General features: G+C 38.6%; 2 protein-coding genes across 4 annotated transcripts; both read right to left on the reverse strand.

The window, feature by feature from the left end:
- Positions 1-59: 59 nt before the first annotated feature.
- On the reverse strand, positions 60-5,393 carry LOC104115797 (probable beta-1,3-galactosyltransferase 2). 3 transcript variants are annotated; one of them, XM_009626502.4, is made up of 11 exons: positions 4,436-5,393; positions 2,992-3,091; positions 2,814-2,872; positions 2,492-2,703; positions 2,314-2,377; positions 1,992-2,064; positions 1,781-1,901; positions 1,580-1,667; positions 1,382-1,498; positions 1,182-1,291; positions 60-712 (listed from the first exon to the last, which is right to left on the reverse strand). In XM_009626502.4, the coding sequence occupies exons 1-11, from the start codon at positions 4,549-4,551 to the stop codon at positions 564-566; spliced, it is 1,209 nt and encodes a 402-aa protein (XP_009624797.1). In that variant the 5' UTR covers positions 4,552-5,393; the 3' UTR covers positions 60-563. The 3 variants fall into 3 exon arrangements, with proteins under 3 accessions (XP_009624797.1, XP_009624796.1, XP_070033258.1); XM_009626501.4 differs by having other exon boundaries at positions 2,814-2,878; XM_070177157.1 differs by having other exon boundaries at positions 2,814-2,865; positions 2,976-3,091.
- Positions 5,394-13,369: 7,976 nt separating this feature from the next.
- LOC138893620 (uncharacterized) lies at positions 13,370-16,448 on the reverse strand. The gene is made up of 3 exons (XM_070178264.1): positions 16,329-16,448; positions 14,627-14,857; positions 13,370-13,969 (listed from the first exon to the last, which is right to left on the reverse strand). Exons 1-3 carry the CDS (start codon positions 16,446-16,448, stop codon positions 13,370-13,372), a joined length of 951 nt encoding a protein of 316 aa, XP_070034365.1.
- Positions 16,449-17,458: the final 1,010 nt, after the last annotated feature.

A 17,458-nucleotide genomic window follows, 5' to 3' on the forward strand; every position in this document is an offset into this window, starting at 1 on the left:
GATGATATATGCCATGTGAAATCAACACTACATTATGCAGTACAAAAGGCCAGAACAAGTTGGTGCAATGCCAGAAACAAGGCCAGAAAAAATATGATTTGAACACTTATTAAGATTTTACAATCCAGTAAACTATGACTTACATTATGGCCTACTCATCAGCATTTCTTCTCGCAACTGCTTTGACAGCCATTATTCTCTACAAAAATGAAGAAGTCCCCACAGCTAAGGCTAGGCCATCTATTTTTAATCTTTGTCTCTCCCGCCACACAACGCACATCTCTCGTTATGCACATCTTGCAAATTTAGAGCGGGTTCTATGGGTTCAACTGAACCCACTATACTTTCAACTTGAACTATGTATACACATGCAAACAAAAAATAGCATAAAATGTATACATTTAATAAGATCACACTTATTTTGAACCCACTAACTCTATATCTTGGATTCGCCTCTGAGTTATTTGCATCTATAATCTGTATTCCGGAGCAAATGAATGGGGGGATATTGACATATCGATAGACCTATTTCGCCGCCCTGAATTTGAAAGAAATGCATGTCCTCAGAATGCAGCTTTCCATAGTGCATTCTCTCCCTCGCCACAATGGCGATGGACCTCTTTTATCCTGTCAACAGACCTGCATATCCCACTGCACGTCCAGTCAAATGATGCAACACAGATATTGCCTGCTTGTGCCTTCCATTCACAATCTGCATCAGCAAATAGTTTCATTTTGTATCAAATCTTGTAACGACAGACTAAACTAACTACATTTTTTACAGCATTAACTAGCTTGGTCTATAGGTAGGTTTAGGACACATTCACGCTCATTCTAAACCGACTAACTCTAGATCCTGAATTCACCTCTGGATCCTGGATTCGCTTGGTCATACATTCGACAATCACACCACATGTAAGAGAATTTTTTTTTTTTTTTTTTTTTTTTGCAGTTCACACATAATGCACCAGAAATATTAGAGGCACTAATATTTGATTTTAGGGGACCATGTCTGAGGAAAAATATTCAGATCATGTAACTGAAGCAGCTTGTTAAGAACCTTCATTTTCCATCTTTAGGCATTACTTCAAACTTCCAATATTTCATAACCAAGATTTGAAGGGTGGAAATAAGTTAAAACTGATAGCAAATCTTAGACTATTACTACAAAAATGATTTACCAGGTGGAGTTCCACAACACAATCTGCGATCATCGATATGCTGCACATCAAGTCCAATAAACCAAGCTCCCAGTGAGACATCCTCATTGGTATACTTATGAAGTACATGCCTTTAAATATCAAGAAAATTATACATAGGTAAGTGGGGGAAAAAACTACTATAAATGGATTAAATATATTAGGAGAAAAAGATACTTAACTGGTTTACTGATATGTAACTGGCCAAGTCTTTTGAAATGGCATATATTTGTCCAGTAGCATGACGAAAATACTTATCTCCGAATTTCCAATATTCTGGTTCATGGTATCTTACACCTCTGTAATTCAAAACAATATAATGTCAACAAATTGAAATTTCAAGATACAATTTACAGACTGAAAATATTAAATGCCCTTACTTTCGCGAGAGGACAGGACCAGATTTCATGCACCCGATATATATACGTGGTTTCTTACGATGCCTTGCTAATGTTTCCCCTAATGTAGCTGCAACAAATATAAAACTAGTCATGTAACATTGAGAGACAGTTGCATATGCTGTAACAAGTCTTGAAATCTCAATATAACATTAAAAATAATTACGAAAAATATTTGGTTACCTATATTGACATGAACATCATCATCAACTTTGATGTAATACTCTGCATCCCATAAGTTAACAGCAGTGGCAAAATAAGTCTTTGTTTTGGCTGACAATTCAAGATAACCCTCAATATGATCCTGTTTAAAAGGTAGCAAAACTGATGTATCGTCTTTTACGTATGAATACATAAAGTGAATTATTGCAGTAAATCAGAGACAACATATTACCAGCCTCAAGAAATCACCATGTTTTTTGTCCTCAGCTTCAATAGCTCTGTCTAGTATTCCCCCTACTGTGGCACTGTGCAATGAGTTAATAGCTTTTTAGACAGAATGTTAAAAGTTTATGCTGCTATAAATCTTAACATGATAACAAACAAGAGTTGATCTGTTGATGTATGAATATATTGAGGCAGAATTAGAATACCTATGCATACAAGTTTATACATACCAACAGAGTTTGATTAAAGTGATTAAAATATCTAGTTACATGAACTAGACAAGCGCTCAAATATATCATTCAATGTTTAGCAGAAGAAAAATCTCCCACCCATGACCAATGACGAAGCGAATGATTATTCCTTTCTCTTCTTCTAGCTTCCCTCTTTTTTCACCTGTTTCACCATGTTAAATCAAAAATGTCAAATATCATATTAAGCAAATGCTAGCACGAGACGAGTTAAAGAAACCAGGAGGGAATAATAAGGTATAGGCGCGGTTTTAAAAACCTTGTGGCATCCATGTAGCGCGAACTGAATCCCTTCTTTTTCTGCTACTAAATGCAGTATTTATTCCTATCACCATAAAATATTTTCTTTTTCTTGTCGAATCGCTCTTTTTTATCTCTTCTGATATTGGAGCGCCGCTAAGAATTGACTCCTGTGCTGCCTTAGCTGCAGCCAACTCCATCTCCAAATTTGAAATGGTTTTGTCTAATGTTCTGTATAAGATATGCAGTTATTGATCAGCAGACTATCTTTATCATATCTAATGTAAAGTTTCTGTCACAAGTTATTCAAAATAAGAAATAAATAGAACAGAAAAACTCACTGAATAGCATGATGTGTCTTAGAAACTTTCCCAAAAATATCTTTAGATACTAGTTTTTGCTGCAACTTAACAAAGTGAGATCAAATTTTAAGAAGTTTGGCTGGGGAAATAAACAAGAAATTTAGCTTCAAGTTGGAGATCATATTTTCTAAGTATACTTAGAATTAGTAATACTCACAAATTTGGTAATGCATCCTTCTGAAACTAACTTCAATTTTTCAGCTTCAACTGTAGTTGTTCTTGTAATACCACCTTTTATTTCAGGAATGATCCACATTCTGCAACAACGAATGCTTGCACTATTGTCAAATCATCACTCCGAAATAACTGCGACAGACCCAAATGTAATCCCACAAGTAGAGTCTGGGGAGGGTTAGACAGATTTTACCCCTACCTTTAATAAGGCAGAGAGGCTGTTTCCAGAAATAACTAAAAGAGCAGCCCGGTGCACCAAGTTCGCGCTATGCGCGGGGTCCGGGAAGGACCGGACCACAAGGGTCTATTGTACGCAGTCTTACCCTGCTTTTTTGCAAGATGTTGTTTCCACGGCTCGAACCCGTGACCCCAGTAACACTCCGAAATAACTGATATCCAAAATTAGTCACACCCAGTAGCACCAACAGAAATAAGTTAGAATGTATGGTTAACTACAAGCATCCAAAAATGTGGCCTAACGGTCAATGAGTTAAAAGTCATGGGATTTTGATCCTATTAAAGATAAAGATATATTAAGTGATTTGTTATATCTGCATAAATTTAGAGTTACCCGATATCTGTGCTGGTAGGAGTTAGGAGGTACTCGAGAAACAGTTGAGGTCCATGCAAGTTAGTCCGGAAACCAAGTGTACGGTACAAGAACAGGGGAATTGAGGAAAGCCAAAAATGGAGAAGAATAACATCGCTTTTAAGCTTTCATGTAATGAAAAGGTAAAAAGAATAAAAACTATAACTTGTCATCAATATTATAAGGACCAAACTGAAAAATGTAAAGTTACAAAATTCAAAAGGTTGTTCAACCTGAATCTCTGTAGAAATCTACTAACCTAAAAGAAAAGAAACAAATCAAACGGAAGACTTGAAATTACCAAATAGTAAAATACAATTGACCAGAACCTAAAGTTAAGACATCAAACAAGATTATTTAAAGTATCTGAAGCTGCATAGGCCTAACACAAACGATCCCATACTCAATTGAAAAAGTGAGCATACAGAAATAATTTAATTCAAAGGGAAGTCCGGTACACTAAGCTTCCGCTATGCGCAGGGTCCGAAAAAGGGCCAGACCACAAGGCAGAGACGGATTTGGGATTTAAATTCTATGCGTTCAACATTTAAGGTTCTTAACATTGAGCTTATTATACACAAATTTATGTTCCGCGTCAAAAGTTATGGGTTTCAATTGAACCCGTAAATACAGTGCTAAATCCGCCCCTGCCATAAGGTTCTATTGTACTCAGTCTTACCCTACATTTTTGCAAGAGACTGTTTCCATGCCTCGACCCGTGACCTCCTGGTCGCATGGCAGCAACTTACCAATTAAGCCAAAGTTCCTTCAATCTAATTCACATAAGTAAATATCACAATAAAAAATGTAATCTTTATTAAGAAGTGAATAATTTTACCTGGTTGTAAAGAGCATTCCAGCACAAAAACTACCAAGACAAAGTAAAAGACTCCATTTTTGTGAAACTACACTTCTTGAAGTTCTTTCTGCTACTCCTCTGCTCTTCAAAGACATACTTTCAACAGACTTTAGTTCTTCAGTCAATCAACCAAACCGTTTTTAGCAAAATCCCATATGCACAAATGAACAGTAAAACCAAATCAAAAATACCCAAAACCCAAGAATGCTATAAATAGTCAATATTTTTACTGTCACTTAGGCTGGTTTAGTTTGATGTGGAATAAGCCATTTCCCCTGTTTCCCCTTTGACTAGTTTTTTTTTACGCTGCTATAAGTCAAGTGGAGATCCTCTATTTTCACGAATCCAGCTCTCGAAAAGCTGCTTTACTATGGGTAGGGAACGCCAACGAGCAAGAAAACGGATGCGCTAAGGCCCAACTTAGTGCAGCGGCTACGCCCTTACTTTTTGCTTTATCTTTTACTAAGAAACTAATCTAAATAGAAGTCATTCTTTCTCAAAGTCAATAAGACAAGAACCACGATGCAGAAAGTAGTTGCTTCTTAGTTTACTGCAAAAGTGAATCCTAAGAACAAACTTTGAGGAAGATACAGTTATAGTAAGAAGCTATAGTCTATATAGCTACTAGCCTATTATTACATGTTTCAGTAAAAGGGGTGCTTTGTTTTCTCTCTCTTTGTATACAGTTGTACACTTTGCAGGTAAGGAACTTGAAACAGAAGTGAAGACAGTGAACTGAATTGCTGCTACACAACTACATGTACCAAATTTACCAAACTGTCCATATCAAGATTGGGGACATTTCTCCTATATTGAAAATGGAATTCATGAATCATGAGAAACTGTACTAGTTTTTGCTACAGTGGCTTACATAAGTGCCCTTGTTGTAAGAGGTGGAGCTAGAGTGTCGTAGCGGGTTTGGCCGAAACTATTAACTTTAGTTCGAATTCTGTATGTGTCTTAAAAAATCTATCGAATATATATAGATTATTAATTTAATACTCAATAATTTAAAGTGATTAGAATCCTAAATTTATTGTTGAATGTTGAATATATGCTTGACAGTTTGGTTTTAGTGACAGGGGAATCAGAACAGAGAGAAAAGTTAAAGGGAATCTATAACATCTTGACATGTGTAAGGAAATTAGCTTAGTTTATTTTGTCAGAAAGGAAAATTTCATTTGATAAAACTATTGATGTGTTTGGCATTTCCATATTAAAATTAAAATATTAATCCGTACTAATTAACTAAGGATTGTTTTAGATAAAGAAAATGACAATCAAGGTTAGAAACTTTGATATGCTTCTGATCTTCTCAATTTTGCTTAGCATAACTATCCTGTATCCGATATTTACTGACTCAATTAATTCAGATTCAATTCGTGTAAAGCCGATTAATGAAAAGCGTATCCTATCAGATCTTGTCAATTATTCTATCCATCTCACTTGGTTTAATACTGTTTCATTGTTAGTTGTTAAAAGGGATGACACGTTTCTATATTTTTTTAATGAGAATGTTTTCTAGTCACACAAATTTATAGTATATTTAAGAGTATAAATTTCAAAAATTTATAGTTACATAAATGTTTTGGCATATTTACAATCAGAATTTTTAAAAGTCTTATTTTATCTCTTAAACTTCGTACCATGAGAGAACTAAGCTATGCATTTTTATTTATTAAAAAACTTTAGTACAAACTTGCAGCCCTTCCCCAAAATAATTGTTACCTTTTGCACAGTAACAAACATCTTAAAATACTTTTATCGCTATTCTGATACTAAGAATTACAATTTACTTCCTCTTACCAAAAAAAACTCTTGTTTCCCAAGATTCAAATAAAGTGAACTTTATATATATATATACACACAAAAGATAGGGGAAGTTGGAGATCTTTATTTTCAACTTGTTAGTATATTTTCTTAATTTGGAACTATTATTTGATGAAAATATGGTCATAGAACTTTGTCGTCATTTATAATTTTCTTGAATTTTAGATGTCTCTTTTTAATGGAAAGTAACACAAACTACCCACTCTGATAGAAACATAAAACCAGCATTAATAAAGTACAAGGTTTCTATCATCAGACTTTTACTATACTTCCCAATATTTAAACTATTATAATAGGGCTTTTAAATTCATTGCTTGCAATGATTAGCACGCAAAAATTGAACAGAATAAAGCATTGAACATAGTAAAGCAACCCATTAATGATTAAGAAGAGTTGGTAGCGAGGAGTGAAGCCATAATTTGGAGTTCACGATTCTGAATTTACCGTCGATAGTAATTAAATATTTATACATATTTAATAAATTTGTTTATAATAATTATCTGCACTTTTTTTTTTTTAGACATCAAAATAGCAACAACTGGAAATTGACTTGTGGTCCTGCTGGTAGCCAGGAACATTATTGTGAAAGTGACGGACTTCTTCTCTATTTACAAGAATTAGATACTTATTTGTCATTTTTAACTACTACTAGCAAATTTATTCTTTTAACGTTTATACAATTAGACAAAGTTTTATCAATTCAAATTAACTAGAATAAATGTGAGCTCAATGCTCTAAACTCTCGCTCGAATTAGTTGAAGGTCCAAACCATATCTAATGTAAAATTATTTTCACGACATGAACGGGTGATAATCGAACCCCTTCTATGTCACCATCATAATAAGAAGACAAGGGAATGCAATGGTTTTCTTCTCTTGAACCCTAAACCCTAATCTTGAACCCCCATATTTATAAATATTGAATCCTAATAAGCAGATTTACCAAAATTAGTTTTATTTGTTTGCAAATGTATAAACTAATAAATTAACCAAGAGCAGTCAAGTTATTAATAGTAAGCTGGGATAATAATGACAGCATGCATTAATTCTAGACTAATTTTTTCCATGGCTTATAGACTCTATATATACTAAATAATTTTAAGTTTACCTCAAAATATATAAAATGAAGAAAAAGCAAGAATTGGTGTTATAATAAAGGGGGACAACTTTTTTTAAAATTAAAGGAGGATAATTAATTATGCTTATTGTGGAGCCTATCACTTCTCCACCATGGAATGAGACTGAGACTGAATTTGTGGATAGTAATGCAAATTGTCTATTCCACTATGCTTTGTTTGGTAGTAAGAACTAAGAAGTAATTCGTGATCGCATCCATAAAAACGCTATACGTGTAGCTTAATAAGTGTTCGCTTTTTCTAGGGAATTTTTTTTTAGAATTTTATTTTTCTTTTCTCTTCATTTTTCATAAGGGAAAAGAAAATACCATTTGATTGCTTTTCATGTGTGGTTAATTCCACTTCCGTCACTTCGCATTGTTAATTAAATTAAATAAGCACCCATAATTATATCTGATGGATAAAATTTCTTCAGTTATAATCGAAGATATCGAGTTCGAGTTTGAGAATAAAAGAGTCTTACACGGTACTTATTTAAATTACTCAATGCCCCAATACAAATACTAAACAACTGGTGTAAACTAAAAAGGGTCAAATTAAACTACTTATCCCCTTTTATTTTTATTCCCTTCATCCTATATAGAGAATAAATTGATTAGGCTCTGACGGCTAGCCATGGCATGAGGTGAAAAAATTGAGTAAACTCATGTTATTCGAAGAGTTGAAAGAATGATGGAAGACGTGGATGGTAGAAAAGTCTGTACCACATTAGGACCCATATCCACTTGCTTCTGTGATTCTGCCCCTGCCTTTCAATGATTTTGATAACAATGGAACGACCACCCTATTTGTGCTCCAATGGCTCGTTTGGTACCAGGTACAAAAAATAATTAATTTTGGAACTAAATTTAATAAGAGTTTATTTCATATTTAGTTGGAAGAAAATTATGATATAATTAATTTCGGGATCGTAGTATTTTTTTTATCCGCATGGAAAGATGAAATAACTAATTTCGGAATAACTAATCCCGGAATAATTAATCCCGGGATAACATCTTTCCAACCAAACGACCCCTAGGGTCATATAATTATGTACCCGTAAAACGGTACAGTTGAATTTATACGTGGTTTCTAGATAAGTGAACTAATTTGATTTTGAAATAATACAATAATTGAAGAAATGTACAATACTTAGCCTTGAAATGTAGATGAAACAGCAGATTGACAGTTCCGGAAATTTTTCGGGAACAACAATGATGAGATCAAAAAATAAGAAAGTAAAATTGTATTCAGCTTTGTATAGAATATAGTATAAGTTTAGCTAGAAAATTTGTGTCATTTACAATGATAACTAAGCTCACTATTTATAGCTATGTCTAGGGAAGGAGGTCCTAGGACCGTCTCCTCCTTTAATGTCAATTATAAGGGTCATTGCTGAAGACGTAACAATGAACATAAATGCCAAATTCTCTGTAACAGACAATCGTTCTTAATGTTGTAAAATATTCCCTATTAAATGCTATCGGGCGCAGAGCATTTAATACACCTTTATGAACGTTATCTTTTCCAGTGACAAGCGGAATGGCTGCGTTCAGTCTTCGGCCATCCCTGTCTTGGGTTCCACGTGTCCTTCCTTTAGACGACCACGTGTCATATCATATTTTACCCTATACAGATAGTCCCCCTGCTTTTCGGTGACATAACTTTGTGTTACCGGAAAGTTGGTAGAAACACTTTTTTGGCGAAAATTACTATAACTCCCTCAGAAAGTTCCTGACAGTTGATTAGACGCACGTCTCTCCACATTTAAAGCCCCGAACACGCGTCATCCCATGATTCAGCACAGGTTTTGCCGATTATCGAGGTAATCATGGCCATGAATTTAGCCGCCAAAATTTTACTTATACGGAACATTCTTTTCCTTTCTGTTTCATAATTTCTCGAGCTTCTGATTTGCATCTTTGTTTTCCATCCTTTCTCTAATTCTCTTCAAACACAAAACCTTTTCCTTCTTCTTTTTCAATGGCTTCTTTCTCCAAGCGTGCTGGTTCTACAAAGAACAAGAACAGAATCGAGGACTCTGTTCCTCCAACGGTAGGTTCTATCATCTCAAAAGAACTCAGTACCAAAAAGGATCTTGAAGAAAAATTCCCTACTGCTAACCCCTCGTACATGGGCTGTTAGTAGGTACCCTTCTTCCATTCGTCCTTCCAGTATTCTTGCTGTGAAGGAAGACTGTCGCTGCCATGAGTTGGATATCATTGCTCCTGATCTATCGGAGCGAGTGACCCTTTCCAAGAAAGGTTTTGCATACTTTTACACGTATCCCTTTACTTTGGGTGATTTTTCTTTGAGTGGAGAGCTTGATTCCGTGATTGCGGAGTTTTGCCTTCGCTACCAAGTGTGTTTGGCACAGGTAAGTCCTTCAGTGTGGAGGACGGTCGCCTGTCTTCGACGCTTGTGCGAGGAAACCGGAGATGGGCTAACCTTAGCTCATATGATGAATCTCTATTCTCCCAAAATCTTCTGCGGGGGAATGATAAACCTCTACAAGCGTGGCCACCATGCTTTGCTTTCTAGCATGGATGATGACAACGACCGTGGGTGGATGGAACGGTTTGTTGCAGTCGCCACTAATGACATCATTCCGAAAACGGCTTCATCTTTTTCGGCCGCTTGGAACCACACTCGTAAGCTCTTTGTTTAGTATTTCTTCTTACTAGATATGTTTTTATGGCCGTATCAACTCTTCATCCTTCGTATGTTCCATCAACTCGATGGATCCCACCAGTGGTGGAACATTTGGACCGGTAGGTTTAGAAGATCTTGGACGTCACGACGCCCGAAACTCGTTTGTGGAAAGAATCGGCCCTTAAATACGGGTGGAAGGCCAAACATCATGGTAATTTTAACTTACCTTGCTTCCATTATTTTTGTATATGGAGAACTTGGTTGAACCTTTCTGACTTGTTCATGAAATAAGGTCTACCTGCGGGATCTGTTGCTGTCCCAGAGGAGGATATTTTGGCTGATCCTGCTGATGCAGCGAGGCTGCTTTAGGAAGCACTTACTCGAACAGGTATCTTCGGGCCTGTTTCGGGCGCAAACACTTCTTTACGGAGTCCCCGGCCGGAAGATAAGCAACCAAACCGAGGAAAAGAATAAGAGGGCAAAGACGGGTGCCCCCGAGTCATCTTCGGTGGCGATGATGGCTAGTCTTCCTTCCGGGCCGGTCATAGACACTGTGATGATTGATGATGATGAATAAGCTAGTGATGAGGGAGCTTCTCTGCATAGAAGGCGACGATCCTCATCATCTCAACAAGATGCTCGACCTGTTGAGATAGTTACACCAACTGAAGACGATGTCTCGGTACTTTGGGGAGAATCTGATTTGGCAGAAAATGCCAACTCCCATTTTTGGGCCCCAATTGTTGTAATCGGTGCTGCGGGGCTGAGTACCGGGTCCTTGCCGTCTTTGGTTGGTGAGCATCCAACAACCAGCACTGCACTTGATGCAGCTGTTTCTCACTCTTCAGCCACATCAGCTTCATCTCTACCTTCACCAATACCAGCAACTGCTACATCACTTCCATCTTCATCCACTCTTTTACCAACAGTTGCTACATCACCTTCATCGGCCACATCTGACCATGAAGAAGGTGTTCATCTTCCATAGTCCCCAGTTCATGGGAAATTGGGAAAAAATTATGCCGCCCCTTCTGAAGATCCACAAAGAAGGAGGAACATTACTCTTTTGGTCTCTACCGGATGCAACTTGTTGTCCCGGCCGGTAGAGTTTGCTAATTATCTGAAGCCTTAGGCTTCAGAAAAAGACTAGGAAAAGATTCAGGCACTCTCGGGATAGTGCTTGTTGAACAATGCCATGCATAACACCGCAACGGTACGTTCTTTTCTTCCCTCATTAATTCTTCTACTTTTGCATGAATGTTTTCTAAGTTTTACTTCTTCTTGTTTTATATGCCAACTTTCTTGCTTCTGAGGGCCTTCAAAGGTTTATTCGTGAGAAGGAAGAACTTACTTCTAAATGGTATCAGCTCTTGGTGGAACGAGACCAAACTGTTCTCCGCCTCTCGGAATTGGAAAATAAAGCTACCGAGGCTGTTGTTTTGGAGGCTCGTTCGCAGCAAAGCGAGCAAGAAGTGGTAACCCTTAGCCAAGAAATTGGCTCGCTGAGGGTTAGTTTTGATGAAGCTAAGGCCAAATGGGCTGAAGTCCAGGATGTCGTTCTTGCTGCAACCGAGCATGGGGCTGCTACTGCTGAAAAAGTGACTAACTTAGAAGCAGCCTTGAACTCCAAAATTGAAGAGCTTGTTGTTGTGGGGGCGAAACACGCCCAGCTAGAAAAGAAGTATAAGAAAACTATCGAGCATAATAGGCTCTTTAGTTCAACTATTCGCGACCTTGACGTCAGCCTCAAATCTGCTATGTCCTCCTGGGAAAGCCTTTCTGCCGAGGTTACCCAAATCAAAGAAGAACTTAAGCGCCGACCGAATTCCCTCGTTGTTGAAAAAACTTATGCCATGTACAACATGAGGAGAAAAACCTTAGAGGAGGCCAAAGCTGGTATCATCGACTTTGATACCGAAATTGCTAAGGCTCGAGAGCTTGAGTCAGCTGCTAAAAATGGACTCCCGGCGTAGTCTGATACTCCTGGTTCTTCTTCTTCCAGTTCAGAGTTTTCGGAAACTGAAGAGGGATCGGAAGGTGACGATGCTGAAGATCAAACTGGGGAAAACGTCGAGCCATTGGTGGACCCACCTACTTCTCCCGGGAATACGGACATTTCTCTTCCTCCTGGTTCCGGAGGCGCTGCAGTTTAGCTTTTCTTTTCTTTTTCCCATTTTGAACTTTTATCGTTCTTGTAAATAAAGACATATTTTTGCTCAAGTATCATTTGTGTCTTATTTTCATTTGAATATCCATGTAAGTCTTTAGTCTTTGCTTTTGCTTGAGAGTTCTGCGCACGTTTTCCTGTTCGCGCTTTACTATGTGTAGTCTCGAATATGGTTTCCTCAAAGCATTTTGGTTCTGAGATTTATCCCTTTTTCGTGAGAGATTCTATAATTATTTGCGCAAGTTTACTTTTTGCGTTATTTTCATATGTGGCTTCGGGTGTATTTTTCCCAAAGGCATTTTTAATTCTGGGCATAGATTCTTCCGAAACCAACCCTTTAACGTGAGAGTTTTTATAATAGAGGGCCCTCTTATGTTTACGGTGCTCTTGAAGAGGAGGTCTCCTGTTCATTACGGCACTAACATTTGAAGTACTTGTTTAACTTTCAAATGACAAAGTTTATTCATCGTTCAGACAAGAAACAAGATAAAAATAATTTTATTTCTTCTATTTTCAAAAAATACATAAGCATTTGCTATGCTGAAAAAAAATTGCCATTACTTGTGACTATCTTGTACAACTTATCTCTACGGGGTTGGTTGCGCAGTACTCGGTCCCAATGATGCATTTAGTTTTTGGATTTTCGATCCCCGATTGACGTGGCAGTCGTTGTTACTGTATCCTCATATCATCCCCCCTCCCTCCCTCCCCCCACCCCCAATGTTCGAATGCGAAGAGTGCGAATTAGAACACTGGAAGTCTTGTATCTTCCAAGATCCCACTAATGAATTTCTAGATAATCCTCAACTTAGTAACACAACTTTACTTCCCCTCAGGATTTTATACTATCGAGCGAAGGAATATCTAACAACCATCTAGTGGTTTGTCTCGTGAACGGTTGGGTAACCTTTGTTCGGTAGCAAACTTAACTTCCCAGTGGGAATTTGCTATCGAACCAAAGATTATCTAATCGTTCCCGAGTGTAAGCTTGCTTGTTTTTCTTGCTATCAAAGGTCTTATTGTTTCTGTCTTCGTAGTATGCTTTATGTTGCTGCCTCGTTAAAAACCTTGCCAGAAAAACCCAATTGGGACAAAAACTGAACGAAGGGAAAAAAAGTTTAGCACATACTTTCCGCTTGAATAATGTTCATCAGAAATAATATCTTTTGAGATGTGCCACGTTCCATTTGCTAGGCAACTTGTCTCCATTCTGGTTCTCCCACTCGTTTGAACCTTTCCCAGTGATAGCTGAAATCCGGTAGGGACCTTCCCACGTTGGACCTAGCTTTGCCGCGTTGAGCTCCCGGGTATTTTGGGTTACTTTCCTCAGAACCAAGTATCCTACTTTGAAATAACAGAAGTTGTCTCTTTGATTATAGTATCCCTTCATTCTCTGCTTTTGAGCTACAGTTCTTACATGTGCTAAGTCCTTGCGTTCCTCGAGCAGTTCCAAGTTGATTAACATCGCTTCGTTGTTCGATTCTTCATCTGCCCAAAAATGTCTCAAAGTGGGTTCACCTACTTCCACCAGGATTAGGGCTTCAGCACCGTACACAAGGGAAAAAGAAGTTTCTCTTGTACTTGATTTGACCGTTGTTCGGTAGGCCCATAGAACTCCGGGCAATTCTTTGGGCCATTTGCCTTTTGCTGCTTCCAACCTTTTCTTAAGATTTTGAATAATCACTTTGTTTGTTGACTCCGCTTGACCGTTTGCGCTTGGATGATAAGGAGAATATGTGATCCTCTTTATCTTCAAATCTTCAAAGAATTTTGTAACTTTAGCACCGATAAAATGTGGTCCATTGCCGCATGCTATCTCTTTTGGTATTCCGAACCTGCAAATTATATTTTCCCATAGGAAATCGACCACTTCGCGTTCTCCGATCTTCTGATAAGGGCCTGCCTCCACCCATTTAGAAAAATAGTCAGTCAAAATCAAAAGAAATCTTACCTTTCCGGGAGCCAGTGGCAGTGGTCCAACGATGTCCATCCCCCATTTCATGAACGGCCATGGGGATAGAACTGAATGTAAGGGTTCTGCCGGTTGGTGTACTAGTAGTGCGTAGCGTTGGCACTTATCACATTTTCGTACGAAGTGTTTGGCATCTTGCTCCATGCGAGGCCAGTAATATCCTGTCCGTACCAACTTCAGCACAAAAGAATATGCGCCAGAGTGATTGCCGCATATCCCTTCATGGACTTCTCTCATGACATAATTAGCTTCTGACGCTCCTAAGCATCGGGCAGCAGGCTTTGGAAGGATATATATTTGGCCTCTCTTGAATCTATAATGTGCAGCTTTGGCGCGTAACGCCTGTGATGCTTTGGGGTCTTCGGGCAACTTCCCGTGCTCAAGATAATTGATTATTTCATTTCTCCAGTCCCAGACAAGACTAGTCGAACTTACCTCATAGTAACCATCTGTATCCAGGACTGAGCTCATTAGTTGTACTACCATCCCGGATTTCGATCCCTTTATTTCTGTCAATGATCCTAAGTTTGCTAATGCATCCATTTCGGCGTTATCCTCCCTCGGGATATGAGTGATTGACCATTCCCGGAATCGCTCCAAAAGAGCCTGGACCTTTACCACGTATTGTTGCATACGTTCTTCTTTGGTATCAAAGATCCTGTATACCTGATTTACCACCAGTTGTGAGTCATATTTAATTTCGATAACCTCAGAATCAAGTTCCCGGGTCAATTCGATCCCATTAATCAAAGCTTTACACTCTGCTTCATTGTTAGTTAAAGGGATCGTTCTGATGACTTGCCTTAGGGTTTCTCCCGAAGGGATGATTAAGACTATTCCGAGTCCAGACCTTTTTTACCTTGGAAGCTCCGTTCGTAAATAAGGTCCGAACCCCCGATGTTGATTCTGACACCATTACTGCCTCCTTGGTTACCAGAGGCAGTAGCCCCGGACTGAAATCGGCCACGAAGTTAGCCAAGACTTGCTACTTGATTGTAGTCCTTGGTTTTTATTCTATGTCGAACTCACTCATTTCGATGACCCATTTGGCCAATCTTACCAAGAGCTCGGGTTTATGGAGGATGTTCCGCAAAGGGAAAGTAGTCACCACACCTATCGGGTGACATTGGAAGTAGGGCCTCAGCTTCCCAGCGGCGACTACGAGAGCCAAGGCAGTTTTTCAAAATGTGGGTAGCGCGTTTCTGCTCCCGTTAAAATTTTGCTAACGTAAATTGCGTACCTTCGTCCTCCCAGACTAAAACCGCACGTACCGTAACTTCTGAAATCGCGAGGTAGATGAGTAATGTTTCACCTTCTTTTCATTTTGAAAGCAATAGAGGGCTCGATAAGTACTTCTTCAGATCCCTCAGAGCCTGCTGGCACTCCGGTGTCCATTCGAAATTACTCTTCTTTTTTAGCAGTGTGAAGAGGCGATGACATGTTTTCGATGACCGGGAAATGAACCTGCTCAAAGACGTTAATCTTCTTGTGAGCCTATGGACTTCCTTTACGTTCGATGATTGATCGAGATATCCTCTATGGCCTTGATTTTGTCGGGGTTTACTTCAATTCCCCTTTGTGAGACCAGAAATCCCAGAAACTTACCGGAATTGACCCCGAACGCGCACTTCTCGGGATTAAGTTTCATGTTATGCTTCCTCAGGATGACGAATATTTCTTGTAAATGCTTAAGATGGTCACCTGTATTCAAAGACTTAACGAGCATATCGTTTATATAAACTTCCATAGTCTTTCTTATTTACTTTTTGAACATTTTATTTACAAGCCGTTGATAAGTGGCTCCGACGTTTTTCAACCCGAAGGGCATTACATTGTAACAATATGTACTGAAATTCGTTATAAATGAAGATTTTTTCTAATCTTCTGGGTTCATCTTGATTTGTTTGTACCCGAAATAAGCATCAAGGAAACTCATCAACTCATGTCTGGTCGTGGCATCAATCATTTGATCGATATTTGGCAGTGGGAACGAGTCTTTCGGGAATGCCTTATTAAGGTCTTTATAGTCTACACACATGCAAAATTTATTGTTCTTCATAGGAACTACTACTACATTGGCTAGCCAGTCCGGATTTCTTACCTCTCGGACCGAACCGATTTTAAGCAAGCAGGTTACCTCTTCTTTGACGAATTTATTCCTCGCCTCGACAATAAGGCATTTCTTCTTCCTTACTGGAGGTACATTGGGATCCAAACTAAGCTTATGCATGGCTATTTCCGTCGAAAATCCTGTCATATCCTCATGCGACCATGCAAAACAATCAGTATTAAATTTAAAGAATTCAATAAAACCAGACCTGAGCTCCGGGTGCAGTCCTGTCCCCAAATGGAATTTTCTCTCTAGGAATTCCTCGAACAATGCAACTTGCTCCAATTCCTTCGTCGTAGACTTCGTTGTGTCTGTATCTTCTGGAACTTGGAAATATCTTAGCACCTAATACTGTTCTGACGACTCTGCTTCCGGGCTAACTCCTTCTAGCTCGGGAGTAGGTGTCGGTTCCTGTAATTTCTATGCCATGCATTCCTTCCCTTTGCTGCTGGAAATTGAGATTTCATTCATCTCCCTCGCTGCCGGTTGATCACCTCTTATCTTCTTGATTCTTTCGGGCGTTGGAAACTTCAGCAATTGGTGGTATATTGAGGGTACAACTTTCATCTCGTCGAACCATGGCCTTCCCAAGATGATGTTGTATCCCATGTCACCATCTACTACTTCGAAGAGAGTTGTTTTCATTACCCCTTTCAGCATTTGTGAGTAGTAAAATCTCTCCCCGGGTCATCACGCTCGCAAGGTTGAATCCAGCGAGGAGCTTTGTTGTCGGGATAATACTTTCGGTGAGTTTAGCATACTTCAATACTTTTCATTGTATGATATTAGCCGAATTTCCTGGATCCACCAGAACACGTTTAATCTTAAAATCTAACACATTTAAAGAAATTACCAGTGCGTCGTTGTGTGGTAATAGTAATCCATCTGTGTCCTCCTCCGTAAAAGTGATATTGTCTTCCCGGAGTCTTTTATTATGAGTTATTGATACTTTCATCTTCTTTGCTACCGAAAAGGTCACCCATTAATCTCATTCCCCCCGAAAATCATATTGATCGTCTTGCGTGAGGGTTCTTCTCCTGCTTTGGAAGGTTCCGCGTCGTCTCTGTTACGGCCATAATTGTTCTTAGCTCGGTCACTCAAGAATTCTCTGAGGTGACAATTCTTCACTCAAGAATGTACGTTTGGGATTCCGAGTC

The sequence above is a fragment of the Nicotiana tomentosiformis genome, chromosome 6, assembly GCF_000390325.3.
Source record: "Nicotiana tomentosiformis chromosome 6, ASM39032v3, whole genome shotgun sequence".
In the NCBI taxonomy this organism is placed as follows: Eukaryota; Viridiplantae; Streptophyta; class Magnoliopsida; order Solanales; family Solanaceae; genus Nicotiana; species Nicotiana tomentosiformis.